The sequence below is a fragment of the Silene latifolia genome, chromosome 4 (assembly GCF_048544455.1).
Source record: "Silene latifolia isolate original U9 population chromosome 4, ASM4854445v1, whole genome shotgun sequence".
NCBI lineage: Eukaryota > Viridiplantae > Streptophyta > Magnoliopsida > Caryophyllales > Caryophyllaceae > Silene > Silene latifolia.
This window is the reverse complement of record NC_133529.1, coordinates 10,512,697-10,529,303: the sequence shown is the minus strand read 5'-3', so window position 1 is coordinate 10,529,303 and position 16,607 is coordinate 10,512,697. Positions and strand designations below refer to the sequence as shown.

Sequence of the window (16,607 nt, the reverse complement as noted above, 5' to 3'; positions counted from 1 at the left end):
TAGAGAGCAGAGAAGTAGGAGAAGAAGAATCCATAAGAGTAAACAGTGAGATTATTCTAAGAAACAAAGACTGGATTTTGTAGACAAGAATATACAAGTATATGCCAAGTGTATTGTTCCCAAGCTCCTGTAGCCAACAAGTGAACTAAAGGGAATTTTTTTTTATTAAATGCTGTTTAGAGGCAAATAATTAACTAGAAGTTGGAATTGAAATAAATTATCGAAAATGGGGTCACGTAGTGAATGTTGTGCTCATCCACAAGCGATTTTGTACCCAAGTCGCTGAGTAGTGCAGTGACTTGGGTATTAATCACAATTTTTTGCAAAGGAAAACTTCTTCTTTATTTACATGCCTTTTATTTAAGGAAGGTGGTATGATGAGTACCACCTTAATTAAAAACAAAGAAATTCTTTAAAAAAAAAAAGAAAAAAAAAAGGATATAACAAATTTGTTTTAATTTTGCGGCAAATACTTTTAGGGTAAAAATGTAATTAGTATAAGTGAATGTTCATTACATACTTAGTACTTTATCTTTTTCCCGAGCTTCATACAGATAGAGCTGGCCATCAGCACGAGCTGAACAGGCCAAGATTCATGGCCCGTTATTTTAGGCAATTTGGCCCGGTTCGAACCCGGCCCGAAAACACCTCTACATACAGAGTAAGGTGGTCAAACACGGGCTCGGGCCGGGTAAGCATGATTTTTTGGCCCACGACAGGCTGGTTTACGGGTTTTGGGCATGTTTGTGGGCCAAATCATTGTAAATTTTGGAAAATGCATTGTCCAAGCCGATCAATGCTATCTTTTACCCTACTTTTGCCATTCCAATTAGCGCATACATACACTTCCAATCTTCCATGGTCTGTTTCTTATTTGAATGACCCCATCTCGGGTCGGTCACATCCCTAGCAACATTATTACCAACAAAGCATCTTACATGGTCTGTTTCTTATTGTGCATTACCAATTAACTCGTCTGCACTCTGCATCAACCTCTTGTTCTGCTTCATAGCTTTTTAGCTCACTCTACAGCCCTGACTTAGATATTGGCCAGATTTCTTCGAGTAAAAAATTGATTTAAATATTCTAGTTTCCGGTGAGTCTTGCGTAAGATAGTTTTACACAAAGAAATTGTAAAACGAATGTAAAGTCTAAACATAACCATCCATACTAATAGATACAAATAGTGTTATTAAAAGACCCGTTTTACAATAAACTTGTGTAAGACTACCTTACACAAGTAGGAATTCTAGAGCCAACAAAAATCAGCAAAGAGCTCTTGGCACAGATGATCATTGAAAGGAAACAAATCAATTTAGATCTGTCAAATTCTGACCCGACCCGACCCGACCCGTTTTTAGGCCCAAGACCTGAAAATTTTGACCCGACGACCAGTTTGACCCGAACCCGAAATTCCGAAATTTGACAAAGTGGCCAGGTAGTGACAAAGTCTGGTTCAAGCAGTCCAATCCGGTCTTGGTAATGCTTGGTTTCACTTCATCGCTAAATTAAGTCCGGTACTGATTCTGTTAAATCATAGGCGTGGGCTTGAGCCGCACCCATCAGGAAGGTTAAACTCCATTTCATTACACCAAAATAGCTATTGAGATACATGAAAACTCACTTGTGACATTTCATCTTGGTTGGATTAGTTTTCCTACTGAATAACTCGCTCTGATAGACAATTGCATATCTAATTTTCGGACTAAAAAAAAAAAAAAACTTGCTAAACTACGGTGCTATAAGTCCCAAGATCGGTTTTATACTCTAACATACTAATTGTTATAAATATATCTAAAAAGAATGATACAGAGTAGCTAATAAGATGTGTAAACCGGACTGAAACCAGCAGAGAGTTCATGACACAAATGATCATTGAATGGAAACGCATCAATCCCATTCAGACTAAGATGTTGTTCAGCATGCCTCGAACGAAGCCGACCATCTTTACCAAATGCTATAAACGCAGGATATTTATCCTCCCACTCCAAGAACAATTTATCGATCACACGCCTAGAATGAACAGACGGAAAAGGAAAGGCCAACCATGGCATCACACGTAACCGTTCATCTATTTCTCCAGTGGTATTCTCATCAAAGGCCACAAACACTACTTCAAAATCGGGATCCTTGGCCTTTAATTTTGGGTACCAATCAATAAGCTCGTCATATAGGTCGTCGCAAATGCTTGTTAAATATGTATAATCAATGTAAAGGATGATATTCCTGCCAAGTAGATTATCCATAGGAACCCGATCTCCATCTTTGTTAACGACATAATTATGTTCGTCAGACACCATCAACACCGACTCTAATGTCAATGCCCTTAATTTGGCTAACTTTCGATCTACAATGCTTTGTCTTGTAAATGGATATGCCCCGATACCAAAATGGGACATAACCTCTTTTCCCATGGTATCCCCGAATGAGCTATTTGGACCTAAAATCATCACTCTATCCCCTAAACTGGAGTGGCAAAATCGAGATAACTTCCGACTTACTGTGTCATCGAAGGGCAATACCCACCAGGATATCTGATCCCTTGCTAATGCTACCTTGACCCGATTCTGAAACCAATGGATATCGCCCTCAAAGGGCAGGTATACCAACACGATCTCAAACTCGAGCCCTTTGGCAATACATTTCTTATGGAAGAAATTAAGTGTGGTCAGAAATTTCCCATCTAAACAAATGTATAATCCCACAAGCTTCTTATTCAAATCTAAAACGGAGACTAATTCGTCATAATCATCACATTTTCGAAGATAATCAGAGGGATTAAGGCAAAAGAGTTCCTCAAGGGAAGGTGTATTGTTATTATTATTATGATCCTCGTAGTTGTTTATCCTTAATCTCATTTCGTACGCTTCCCTTTCAAGTTGATTGAGTCTCGCATCAGTAAAAGGAAATGAACACGATCCATAATGACGGAAAAACTCATGATGTAAATGCTTTAAAACAATTTGTTCAGGATCCACAATAAGAGTAATCGTTCCTAACCAAGTAGTTTCTTCGTTTAATTCGAGAGACTTGCAAATTAAGTCGCGAGAATAAGAATCCCAAAACGGGACAGCAAGACAAGGGAATGCGGAGAAGAAGTGGTTAAACGCCACGTCATCATGGACCCAATCGGATCTCATCTTCGCTACCATGATCATCTCGAACTCATCAGATCTTTCGCGATATAATTGTGAATACGTGTAGATCAGATCCAAGCACGTGCCGGCTGCGTAAGACTCAGTTGGTATAGGCACAAAGTAACAGCAAATAAGGAGGTATTTTCCTCTAAGGCTTTCGACTAGAACACGGTCGCCATTATTACGAACAAGGAAATCTCGACTACTATTAGATAACATTGATATAACATCGAAAGACTTGCCTTTTTCAATCGGTCCAAATACAGGGATATTATTCGAGTATTCGGGTATTTCATCCTCAAAAGGCTGTTGCAAGCTGTACAAGTATCGTACTCTGGCGCTTGTAACGCGGGATTCTTCGTCGTCTTGGGGAAGAAGATCGTCGTCTCCGGATCGAGCCCATTCGGAAGAGAGACATACTCGTTTTCTTATAGGATATTCCGAGGGTAAAGAAGGAAATAACTCTAATTTTACATCTTGTGAAACAGCAGCTAGCTCTATATCGATCCGATTTAGAGCCGAAATATTATTGAAAACACCATTTTCAGGAATTGTCATTGATAAATTGATGGATTTAATTAATTTGTATATATGAAAAACCTCTACAAAATGCTAAAAACTTGAAGGGAGAAACCGATTATATGAAGAGTCACCAATTTACAAATGGAAAATTGCAATTAATGTTATGCAATCAAAATCTCAAATTCTATATATGTCCATCATACTAAGATATGAGTTGTCCATCTTATCTTAATTAGTAAAGGTATGAGTTGTCCAAACATATTTTATTGATCGTCGTTACGTGTTGGATGAACGTTTTTGAAAAAAACGTGTGTATTAGGGTACATATTAAAAAAGCTATTTTAATTTAAAAAGTGTGTTGATTTTTGTAGTACCGGCTGTTTTACATAGTTTATTATCCTTTTTTATTATAAACTAGTGTGGATCTCGCGTATAAATGCGCGATATTTATAGATCATTTAATTTATAATGTACTGTATTAGTTATAGATTTAAAATTGTCATAATCTTAATTTTTCATATTTTAATATGAGGATAAAAAATTGAAATGGAAAACTAATCAAAAAAATTGAATAAAGTCATGAAATGAGTATTTTAATGAACTTCCTTACCACAAAACTAATGATTTCAATTTATAAATTTTCTCAAATAATTTTAAAGTTTTTTTGTCACAAAATTAATAATATCAGTTCATAATTTTTTTTATACGAATTAATTACGTGGTAAGTTTTTTTTTTATACGAAGCTAATAATATTCATTTATCGATTTTTCATACGAATTTTAGATTTATACCAATTTTATTTTATTTTAATTAAAAGATTATAATTTAGTTAAAAAAATATTATAATGATTAAAGACTATATCTTAATTAAAAGATATTCGTAATAATTTAATAAAAATAAAGCCTGGTTTCCTGATATTCCTTTTGGGGGTAAATTATTGAAATTTTTATTCTTCTTAGTAGTAAAATGGGAACTTTAATGTACCGCTTTCCCTCATAGTTAGTGCTCAAGAAAGTAAATGGAACATAGAAACGTAAAAGAAAGGAGAGCATATTAAAAGAAAATTTTGAAAACTCGAGAAACGGGAAGAAAAAGAAAACTCGAGATAAAGCTTTACCCTGCTTGAACCTAAAATTTTTAGTATCAAAAAGAAAACTCGAGATAAAGCTCTGTGAAATAAAGCTACCTCCCAATCTAAGGCATATTCTGTTTTTTAATGGTTAAACAATGTCAACTGCCGTATCGCATGACTTTTCATCTTCCTAGTGAATAGTGTTGGGCACCCTTCTAGGGTTCTAGGGATGTCAAATAGTATCCGTATATATGTCCCAACAACTTTGATTGTATCGTTGTCAAGAAAAGGAAGAAAAAAAAAAAAACTTCGATTGGTGTCACAACAAGCTTGTAATCTCTGAACTTCTCGCGATTCAAATCAAAAGCAACAACTTTTAGTATGCTAGCATTCGGAGTTCTACTTCCATGAACCCAATAAATCACTCCATTAAGATAAAAACTATTTGTTAAGATATGATGAAAGATAAGTTGTGAATATTATTGATCATGAGAAGCGTTTATATAGTTACAACCAGGGGCCAATATTAGGAAAGCTATATTTAGGAAAACTAATACTAATAGGAATACTATTCCTTAACACTATTGGTGATAAGCGAATAAGACGAGACATTGGTCCATGAGCAAGGTAAACACTCACATAATATAGTCACACAGAACTTTGAACACTTTATGTACCGGATCAAACTCTAATGCATACCAAAATTTGATAACATCCATAGATTTCATCATAGTTACTTCGAAGATTGATAAAATCTCGTGTTTTTATGTTTAACAGGCCGGCTTGTGTTGAAAAATGATGGGAGAGAATCAGACAAATGGTGTCCTGTCCCCAAGATGCTTGCGCGCTGCTAAACTTTGATTCCTAACCGTAATTACTGGCATACGCATTCCTGATACTACTACTTTGATTCAGAAGGCAATTCCTATCAATATTACAATTATTATATACATCAATAATTATATACAATTACATCAATAATTAGACTTAGAATTGTGAAAATAAAAATTACTGAAATCAACAGAGAGCTCTTTGCATAAATGATCGTCGAATGGAAACGCATCAATTCCCTTCAGACTAAGTTGATGCACGGGATTCCTTGAACGAATCCGTCCATCTTTACCAAATGCTATAGAGGTCCAATGTCCATAACCCCACGCGAAAAACATTTGATCGATCACAGACCTAGAATGAGCAGACGGAAAAGGAAACACCAATAACCACGGCATCACACGTAACAGTTCATCTCCTTTTTCACCTTTAATCTCATCTAGGGGAACAATCACAACTTCAAAATCAGGATCCTTAGCCTTTAATTTAGGGTACCATTCAATAAGCTTCTCATACATATCGAGGATCATACTTGTTGGAAAATAATCGAGAAGAAGAATAATATTCTTCCCAAGTAGATTACCCATGGGAACGCGATCCCCATCTTTGTTAACGACATAATTATTATCGTCAGACACCATCAACACCGACTCTAGTGTAAATTCCCTTAATTTGGCGGACTCTTTATCGACAATACTCCGTCTTGTAAACGGATATGCCTGAATACCGAAATAAGACATAACCTCTCTTCCCATGGAATCCCCAAACGAGCTATTCGGACCTAGAATCATCACTCTATCTTCTGTATCAGGCTGAATTCGAAACAACCTTCGACTTACTGTGTCATTAAACGGTAATACCCACCATGATATCTTCCGCTTTGCTAATTCTACCTTGACGCGATTCTGAAACCAGTGGATATCGCCGATAAAGGGTAGGTATACTAATACGATCTCAAACTCGAGCCCTTTTGCTATACATTTCTTATGGAAGAAATTAAGTGTCGTAAGGAAATCCGTGTCATAACACAAGTATAATCCGACAAGCTTCTTGTTCAAATCGGAAACAGACACTAATTCGTCATTATTATCGCATTTTCGTAGATAATCAGAGGGACTAAGGCAGACGAGTTCCTCAAGGGAAGGCGTATTATTATTATTGTTATTATTATTATTATTATTATTATTATCCTTCTTGTCTAATCTTAACCTCATTTCGAAAAGTTCCGTTTGAAGTTGGCGGAGTCTCTCGTCAGTAAAAGGAAATGAAGATGATCCATAATAACGGAAAATATTACTATGATATGAACGCTGCAAAACAGTTTGTTCAGGATCCACAATAATAGTAGAGTCGCTTACCTTTAATTTGAAAGACTTGCAAATGAAATCGCGAGAATACGAATCCCAAAACGGGACAGCAAGACACGGGAATGCGGAGAAGAAGTGGTCAAAAGCCACTTCATCATGAACCCAACCGGATCTCATCTTCGCAACCATGATCATCTCAAACTCATCAGATCTTTCGAGAGACAATTTTGAATACGCGTGGATCAGATCCAAGCACGTGCGGGCTGCATAAGTGTCAATTGGCATAGGCACAAAGTAACAACAAATAAGGAGGTATTTTCCCCTAAGGCTTTCGACTAGAACACGGTCGCCATTATTACGAACAAGATAATCTCGACTATTGTTGGATAACATTGATATAATGTCTAAAGACTTGCCTTTTTCAATAGGACCAAATACCGGGATATTATCCGAGTATTCGGGTTTTTCATCTTCAAAAGGCTTCTTCAAGCGGTTCAAGTATTGTATTCTGGTCCAGTTAACGTGGGTATCTTCGGAGGATATTGTTTCGGGACCCTCCTCGTCTTCGAATAGAGCCCATTCGGAAAGGTGGCGTAGGTTTTTTCGTATAGGATAATTATCTGAGGGTAAAGAAGGAAAAAACTCTAATTTTAGGTCTTGCGAAACAGCTGCTTCCTCTATATTAATCTGATTTAGAGCCGAAATATTATTAAAAACACCAATTTTAGAGATTGTCATCGATTGATTTTTGTAATATATGAATGAATAAACCTTGGAGGCAACAGAGTATATATTTATATACAAGCAAATAAGCAATTGGCGGTTTAAAGTACGATGTAGATGAAGATTCCTATCTCTACTAAAATTAGAAATATATTAAATTAATTAATCTATCTTGTCTTGTGTTTTCTAATCCTAATATGATACTCGGTTTTCCTAACACGTATCTTAATGTGGTATACCGCATAATTCTTATAAATATATCATGAGAAATTGGTGTACATACCTACTCCGGTGTATTTGACGACCCCACAACCACCCCTTCAGCAACCCGACTTTAATTATAATTGATTCAATTGAAACCCGAATTTAATAAATAATCCTTTTTTTGATTAAAAAAAACATTAGTTAAAGCAATTTAAATACAGTATCATAAAATTGTTGATAAAACGAAAAAATTACATATTATTAACGAATTGGTTAGGTTTTGAGAAAAGAGGGGGGAGAGCCGGAGAGCTCTTTTTTAACTATTTTTAACACGAAGGGCAATTATGGAATAGCAGTGGACAAATGCGCGGGATTTAGTATATTGATGAGCGGGATTAACAAGTCCCTATAATTAAGAGGTATAATAAATTAATTAATTATTTAACATTATGGAGTTCAATACATTTTATAAATCAACTTGTTATAATGACTACATAAATTCCATCACAAATTCCTACATGTATAAGACCGTCTTAAGTTAAGACGACACTCACACCCTATTTAAATAATGTTAAAACTGTAAAGGGGTTGTGAGAAATCTTAATTTACGACCGTCTTAAAAAAACCTGCTGAAGTTCCATAGTATAGAGGAATCAATTTTCTTCATTATCAAGGCCCAAGGCATTGTTACCCAATGCCAAAGTATTGCTAGCCAATTCTTCCAACAATTTGTTAGTTTGAACAATTTTAGAATCCTCCTTCATGTCCTTAGGAATTTCATCTTTGCATGTATCAATGTATGTTAGAGCTGCACTCAAATAAATATTGACACCATATTTGTCATTTTTAGATGCCAATTCCATTGCCTTAGAGATCTCTTCTCTTGCATTTTCATACATTTGTTTGCAAGTAGATATGGCTTGCGCGTTGTCGTCTTCTTCACCACCAATGTCTTCCTTTGCGACCTCAAGAGCGTGATCAAAAGCTTTAGTCTCGCCTTGTAAGATGGAAACCGGCCCAAGGTTTTCATTTTCTTTTAATAAGGGAGCGACCGAGTTTGAACATTCATTTGGATGATCTGTGTTTTTGCAGGCATCAACGACTTTTTTAGGAACGTCAATTAGATTGGTGCTTGTTATATCGGCGATGAGGGATGTAATAGATGTTTCAGGTGATGAGGCTGAAGGCGAGGACGCAGTTGGAGAGGAAGCTTCATCGAAATCAAAGATTGATGAGGTGATTGTGGATCCGACATCTAAAACTGGCGGCAATGCAAACAATGAAACATCATCTGGTAGTAAAAATTTACCAGAACTACATGAAGCATGTTTAATAACAAGAAAAGATGTCAGGTAAAGACAGAAAACAGCAATGTAATTGAACTCCATTATTTATTTTTTAGATGAATAAAGGAAATATTATTTTTTAGATCTCACCTATAGGAAATATGTTTTGAATTTACAATGATTTTGGAAAGAATTTATTGAGAAAAATTTCGAGGAAACGAGGTGAGATAAAATTGATTATATTCATAAAAAGTCATTTTGGCTAATTAGACAACGGAAAATGCTGTAAAAACTGCTATTTTTACATAACTGTTCAAAGGTAATCAGATATCATCTGAGATCTGTTTACTATTATTGAACTTATCTTTAGCTGTACCCAATTTCAGTAATTATCTCAGAATTACCACCAAAAGAATTCTGATCACATTTTTTCCCGAACAAAGCTCATCCACAAAAATTACCACCAAAAGAATTCTGACCATTTCCGCGCTACATCTGAAAACATGGGGAAAAAAGGAATGGCTTTTTACATTTTGGAAGCCCCTTTTGAGTTAAAAACACAATCACAGAATGACAAGATCAAATAAGGAGTAGAATATTTACATAAGAACACAGTGAAGCAGCGATTGCCGAGTGAGATACAGGAAATAATCACTCACACCTGCATTCTTCAGTGAAGATCAGGTCATCAGTGGCCGCTAAAGAAAAATCTCTGATCTTCAATTTCGTTCTGTGAGTAAGTGATCAGACATTGTGCAAGTTCGATGATGTCAGCTTCTAGCTATCTACCTTCGTGCAAATCTTCGGAGAAAACTGCAGTTCGAGATATATTTTCGTCGAAGACACTCAAACCAGAGTAAGCACCTGATGAGAATATCGATGATGTCCTATCAGACTCAAAGGCTGTCATGGACTGTCTTAGGTTTGACCTCAGGTTAGCGGACCCCGCACCGCCATCTTGATATTCTGTAACACGCTGCACCATTTTAAGAGACTGCACCACCTCGCCCATGGTAGGCCGCTGGTTTGCCTCTGGTGCTACACAAGCAGCTGCAATTGTGCAAACCCGAATAAAATCTTCTTTCGGGTATTTGCCTTCAAGTTTTGTATCAGCTAGTTCTTCAAGACGATCCTTGTCTCTCAAAATAGGCCTCGACTGTAGAGCAGATATATTAGTCCCAAGTTTTTGTGTTGTACAACTTTCTTATATATTAATACTTGATTCACTTTTAAGGTATTCCGGATCTTTAAGTTTTACTTCAGTTTTCAAAATCGTTTTAATCTTTATTCTCGATTTAAATTCTAAGGTTTTTATAAAAGAAATCCGGACTTCGATTTTAAATCCTATAAGTTTACCTGGCTTTTGTATTATGATTCACCCCCTATTGTTTTTCAATTTTTCTTTTCTATTTTTTCGCATTTTGAGGTGTGCGTTCACCCTTGGACTGTTCTAAAGGATGATTCATGTCAGCCGACCCCAAATCATTTTGGGATTAAGGCTTTGGTGGTGTTGTTGTAATAAACTACTACTCCATTGATCATTTGGAAATCAAAACTAATCAACCAAGAATTGTACTAACCCAGGTAACAAGGTTCTCCTGCCCAGATGGCTGAGCCATATCCACGGGCTTTCTTCCAGTGAGCAACTCAAGCAAAACAACACCGTAGCTATATACATCACTTTTAACAAGTAGATGACCAGTCATGGCATACTCCGGCGCAACATAACTGTTAGTAAATTAATTGGCTTCAGTAAAATCAAATCATTTATAAGATAATGGAATAATATGTCTGGAGTACAAGAAGAAGGAGCTAACCCAAAAGTTCCCATAACCCGAGTAGACAAATAAGTTTGCCTGCCCTCAGGGGCCTGTTTGGCAAGTCCAAAATCAGCAACCTTTGCAGTGAAGTTATTCTCCAACAATATATTTGATGCCTTGAAGTCCCTGTGTATAACACAAGGCTGTGAGTCCTCATGCAGGTATGTAAGTCCTCTTGCTGCATCAAGTGCAATCTTCATTCTGGTATCCCAATCTAATGGACAGTTGACTCCCAGAGGACCTGAAGCACGGGTAATGTTCCGAAATTCAACATATAACGAAAGATACACGTACTACAAAAAACGACTTGGATTTGAAATTTTATGTCTTCAGAGAAAGAACATTTACCATGAAGCCACGCCTCTAGACTTCCATTAGGAACAAGCTCGTAACACAGCAAATTCTGAGAAGATTCCCGACTGCTAAAGTATCCCACAAGCTTAACAAGGTTACGGTGATGCAACCTGCTAAGCATTTCAACCTCGACCAAAAACTCCTTATCCCCTTGAGGTCCACCATTGGTGAGCCTCTTGATTGCTACAGCAGTGCCATCACTCAGAATTCCCTTGAAAACTTTGCCAAACCCACCCTCTCCTAGTATGCTCGCCTTTTCAAAATTATTTGTTGCCTTCTTCAGCTCTTCGTATGACAAATATCTTGTACTGCTAGGGTGCGGAAGAGACCCTCCAGCTGGGCCAGTATCCGGAATTGTTGGCCTTGCTCCAAAATTTTCTTTGAGAAATAGAAAAGAAAATTTTAGTGGCAACAAAATTCTCCGCTACAAGCAGCAAACGGGATAAAAAGAGCAAAGGGTTCTGAAAATAACTAAAATAGGATTTACTGTAGGTAAAAATTGATGATACGGAGAGGCAATTGTGAAACAGTAATACAGTATCAATTAACTCACAAGCAATTTTCACAATAGGCAAACTACAAACAGCCTCTCTGAGTGTTCAATAGAGGGTAAGGTCTCAGCCTCGGAGGCATACGACCCCTCTACTTCAACATACAAATATTTAACAGTGCATCCAGTCGTGAAAAACTTTCAGTGAATTCGACATACAGCAATACATCTGGATTTATACAGCTTCACTTACAATTTACAAATACAAGTAGACAGCATGAGTCCTCAGAACATTCTCTACCTTTTCTCTTAGCTTTTTACCAAATTGAAAGGTGGAAGCATTGACAAGAAAGTAAAATGCAACAGCAGTTAATGTACAGGGATCTAGAGGGAATGATATCATACCTGGATCTTTAAAAGATGGTTCAGTCTTTTGATGAGATGAGCAGCATATGATCACTAGAAATACTATGGTCATGACCACAAGACCAGCAGCGATACTAAGAACAATGATTAAAGTTGATGACTTCCCCTTGTTTGAAGAAACTGGAGGTTTAGGAGTAGATATTTCACGATGAGGTGTTTTGACAGGCGCAGGAGCAGACAAAGGAGCTGCATCACTCATTTAAAGACAAATTAGTTCAAGCAACAAAGGTGTGAATAAGAAAATGCTACTACAGTACTACTGTGAGCTAGATAAGAGCAAAAAAGGACATTATTGCTCAATCAAGCCGATTTCTCTTCATGTTCCAATGGTAGGTGAAACGAATAAAGTCCATACAATGTCATAATGGTTTCAGGAAGACATTAGAATGCCAAACACTAGTAGGGAAATATAAAACTGTAGAAGGCATATACCCAGCCAATAAAGAATGGGTAGCCTAATAGTTTCAATAATGACAAAAAAAAAAAAACAGATTGCATAAATGTTGGGGCCGGAAACTGAACAATGGTTTAGCCGTCAACAAAGTCAGTTGTTGAAGTGGAATTACCTAGTGAAGAGGCAGGGGGCTGGTACCAAGTCACGTTGAGGAGCTTATAATCACCCACACCCACTAATTTCGAGTCTATATGCACCTTATGCAGTAAAAGTGAGGAGTTTATAGCAGAAGCACCACTAGATGAAAAACCAGTCCCCGTATGTGGAGTAATATCCAAGGAAATATTTAGGCTTGTCAAAGTGACCCAATAGAAGTTATTCATTTGTATTTGAGAGCCACGGAGACCTAGTCCTGAAGCAAATTCATAAAGGAAAAGATTCCAGTCTGGGTTTAGCGTAACATTGGAAAGAAGGAGATCAAGCTTAATGGGATAAACACAATGGCAGCTCGGGCTCTCTCGCTTTTGCACCATATCAGGTCCGCAACAGCCTGGGACACATTAAACACGAACAAAGTAACTACCAGTGAAATATTAATCAATGAGGGGAATATAACTTAAGATCTGAGCAAACTAGAGATGCTTTCAGGAAAAAATCAACATATAAATAAACAAAAGATCTTTGATCATAAATACTTGTCAAATGTTGGTTAAGAAAGACTAGTATAGGAAGAATACCAGTTCAATGTTTTCTCTATCTCTTCCAAGCTACGGAAAAACCATTAAGAGTATAACATTTAATTCACTCTACTACATGGTCAAAAAAGTTGAGTAATCCTAAAAAGTAGCCTATTGTTTGGGAAAAGGGAAACGAAAAGCTATAAATTCAACGGTGTACGACACAAGGTTGTTTGCGTTGTTGCGCAGAGAATGCAAATGCAGATTCAAAGCAGAGATGTCGATGACTAAAATTAGACAGTGATGTGTTGAGGAAAGGAGAGGTCAAGACAAAAATAAGTCATAGTCTTCATTCTTTAGTAATCGAAAGACATCACAGGACCCCAGCTTTTTCGTCTAACAAAAGCGAGTAAACTAGTTCTAAAGCATAAGATGCTACCAAAAAAAGGCTCTTACTTGATGTTTTAGGGGAGAGAGGTGGCTCAGGTAACCTAGAGTGTGCTGGAGCTGAGTCAGCCAAGAGAGGAGCCATAAAGTCTTCAACTGGAGGCGCTTTTACATTCCTCGTCGTGAATGGTTCAGATAGTTTAGAAGTAACAGGAGGATGAGCAATAGTTAATTGTTGTTCATAATACTGATCCTCACGCATGGTAGATCCAAGAGTTCGCGTTAAGCGTGGGGATGGAAGATGTGACTGGTAGACAGCAGAAGACTTAGCAGTGACAAGAGCAGGCTTTGCATGTTTAATATGATCATCAAATGATTCAGCATGGCTGCCGACTAGATAACATGAAATTAGCAGCCATATCAAACGCATCCAATTAAATTTGCCTGAAAATCCTGCAATGGAAAGTTGACATGAAACAACTGATGTGTTTGGATAGCAAAAGTGGGGGAACGGGAGGGGAGGGGGAAGGAGGGAAGGGAAAGGGAAAGGAAATGGAGTGTGGTTGTTTGGATACAATTTCCTCCAAATCTTGCCTATTGTGGAGAGATTTTGATGAGGCTTGGAGGACGGAAATTGGATCCCTTCAAATCTCTCCCCCTCCATTTCCCTCCACCCTTATTTACTATCCAAACAAGGGATTTTAAATCACCTACTCTCCCTCCCTTTCTTTTCCCTCCAAATCCCTCGATCCAAACCCACAAAGTGTAATGTCACAAACTCAAATATAGGCTAAGAAGTTTAATAAAGGGATTGATATAGCATAGTCATCCAGGTCGTAACGATTCCCCTAGAACCCCTGCATCCTCCGATCCCTTGATTTTCCTAATCTAATCTTGTCCTAGCTCCAAAATCCTTAATCCAAGGATGGCAACATATGTTTGTAATTGGCACAGCAACAAGTGGAAACTAGTGCAATATATATAAATAGCAAGTGACGGAGCCAAGATTTGACGTTAGGGGGGCGAGAAATTCCAGCGGGGGCAAAACGGCAAACTACTTATCTAATAGTGAAAACCAGAGAAATAAATCAATAATTTATTGCAATTTTCAGCTTTTGCATTATTCAGCGAGGGCAAGCGCCCCTGCTAGCCCCCGCCTGGCTCCGCAGCAAGCTGAAGTTAGGAAGAGCCAAGGGAAGAGGAGAAACCCTAATTTGATCCAACTATATAAACCAAGGAGCTACTCCGCTCATTACTAATTCCTTTACTTCTAAAGCGGACACTCTCTCCTCCTCGACCGGTGCAGACTAAGTTAGTTAGGTTTGGAGATCCAATAAAAAATAAAAAATAAAAAATAAAAATAAAAAGAGAGAGAGAAAAGCGAACCTGAGGAAGGAGAAATAGGCATGGTGAAGGGGGATCTGAGTGAGGAATTGGGAATGAAATAAAGCTAAGTAGCAGAAGCTAGGTAGTTACTGACGCTAACTACCAGCTGTTAGATGTTTACACAGCCATTAAAGATTACTGGTTTAGTTTTCAAAGGCTACCGACATTTTTTTAATAACAGAAAAGGAGAGAAAGAAATTATTGAAGACGGAGGTGAGTCGTAGTCCCAGTCCCGACTCCCGAGTCAAAGCTCAAAAATTGAGAATGTGAGAATGATACTCATTAGTCAGACACTCAGACAGTCAATGTTTACGTTGTTTATTTGCCATTCAAATCTCACCAATTCACGGAGGCAATGGGCTGTGCTGGGCCGGCCTGCTTGTCTGCCTCATAATTTGGCCCGGCCCAGGCGCGGTTAGTGGGGTGCTTGGCCCGTTCACCCGATCTCCCGCCGCGGCCCGCCCAAGGCACGGCCATTTTCGTGCTCGGGCTGTGCCTGGCTCATGGATGTTCGTGCCTAGTCCATGGGCCGACCCATGTACTTTTATTTTTTTTATTTTTTATTTTTAAAAATTTGTTTTATAATTGATATATTTTTAGTATTTTTTGTTTAATAAATGATGAATATTAATTATTTAATATATTTTATTAAATATTAATGTACTTAATTACTTATATTTTTTATGTAGTCGATTTAATTAAATAATTAAGAAACAATATTAAAAAAAGATTTTTAATTAAATAATTAAGAAATGATGAAAAAAAGAAATTTAATTAAACAATTAAGAAACGATATTTATAGAGTAAGTAAAAGAGAGTAAGAGATTGAGTGAATTGTGAAGAAATGAATTGAATAAAAAAATAAAAAGCAAACAAACAGGCAACAGCCATTAACGGTTCTATAATTCCAACAGTCATATTTGGCTTTTATTGCTAACTCTACAACAGACAACAATGAACAACTAAACAACGGCTATAATCCTTCGTGCTTTCAGGGGCCGGCCGTGTCAGGCCCGTCGTGCCTGATGCGTGTCGGGCTCCACACGGATATCTGAAAAAAATCGTGTCAAAGCCCGTCTCAAGCCCGGTCGTGTCGTGCCCGTGCTTCCTCGATTTTCTCGTTGTGCTGTGTCGTGGGCCGTGCCGCCCACCAGCACGAGGCTCGGATTGCCAACTCTAAATTCACCTTCATTTTACGAATATTTTTTTTAAACGATATTTCTAAAGTGTATCCTAAGGACAGACATTAATAAACTGTATATGGAAATGTTTATAAGATATTCTCACTAATTATGGTAGAAGAAAGTTTATACTTGCATTCTGATGAGGATATGTTGTCAATATTTACATGTCCGGCTTATTAATGTGTGATCTTATAGCACCTGTTAGAAAAAACGTGTAGAAAAACAAATTGTGTTTACATATAATAATCAATTCACCTTATATGAAAAAACAATAAGTCTCGTTTGTGACGGTTACGGACTTGTGTCTCACAAGCTCTCTACCACTTACATCATATGAGAAGTCACAAGTTTGTGGCGAAAAGTCTCCGTTATAAATAAGAATTTGTGATGAAAAATATTTATTCC

General features: G+C 37.3%; 4 protein-coding genes across 4 annotated transcripts in view; all 4 read right to left on the bottom strand.

Annotated features, from left to right (window-relative positions):
- Positions 1-16,607, bottom strand: part of LOC141652899 (histone-lysine N-methyltransferase EZA1) — a 149,210-nt gene that overhangs the window by 66,680 nt on the left and 65,923 nt on the right. The gene's annotated exons all lie outside the window — the stretch shown is intronic.
- LOC141651041 (putative nucleoredoxin 1) lies at positions 1,818-3,695 on the bottom strand. The gene has a single exon (XM_074458769.1). It carries the CDS (start codon positions 3,693-3,695, stop codon positions 1,818-1,820), a length of 1,878 nt encoding a protein of 625 aa, XP_074314870.1.
- Positions 8,211-9,300, bottom strand: LOC141652891 (uncharacterized). The gene has a single exon (XM_074460504.1). The coding sequence runs from the start codon at positions 9,184-9,186 to the stop codon at positions 8,452-8,454; it is 735 nt and encodes a 244-aa protein (XP_074316605.1). The 5' UTR covers positions 9,187-9,300; the 3' UTR covers positions 8,211-8,451.
- LOC141652890 (receptor-like serine/threonine-protein kinase ALE2) lies at positions 9,485-15,318 on the bottom strand. Its single transcript, XM_074460503.1, has 8 exons — positions 15,019-15,318; positions 13,702-14,085; positions 12,741-13,118; positions 12,154-12,360; positions 11,253-11,636; positions 10,902-11,145; positions 10,665-10,812; positions 9,485-10,240 (listed from the first exon to the last, which is right to left on the bottom strand). The coding sequence occupies exons 1-8, from the start codon at positions 15,038-15,040 to the stop codon at positions 9,866-9,868; spliced, it is 2,142 nt and encodes a 713-aa protein (XP_074316604.1). The 5' UTR covers positions 15,041-15,318; the 3' UTR covers positions 9,485-9,865.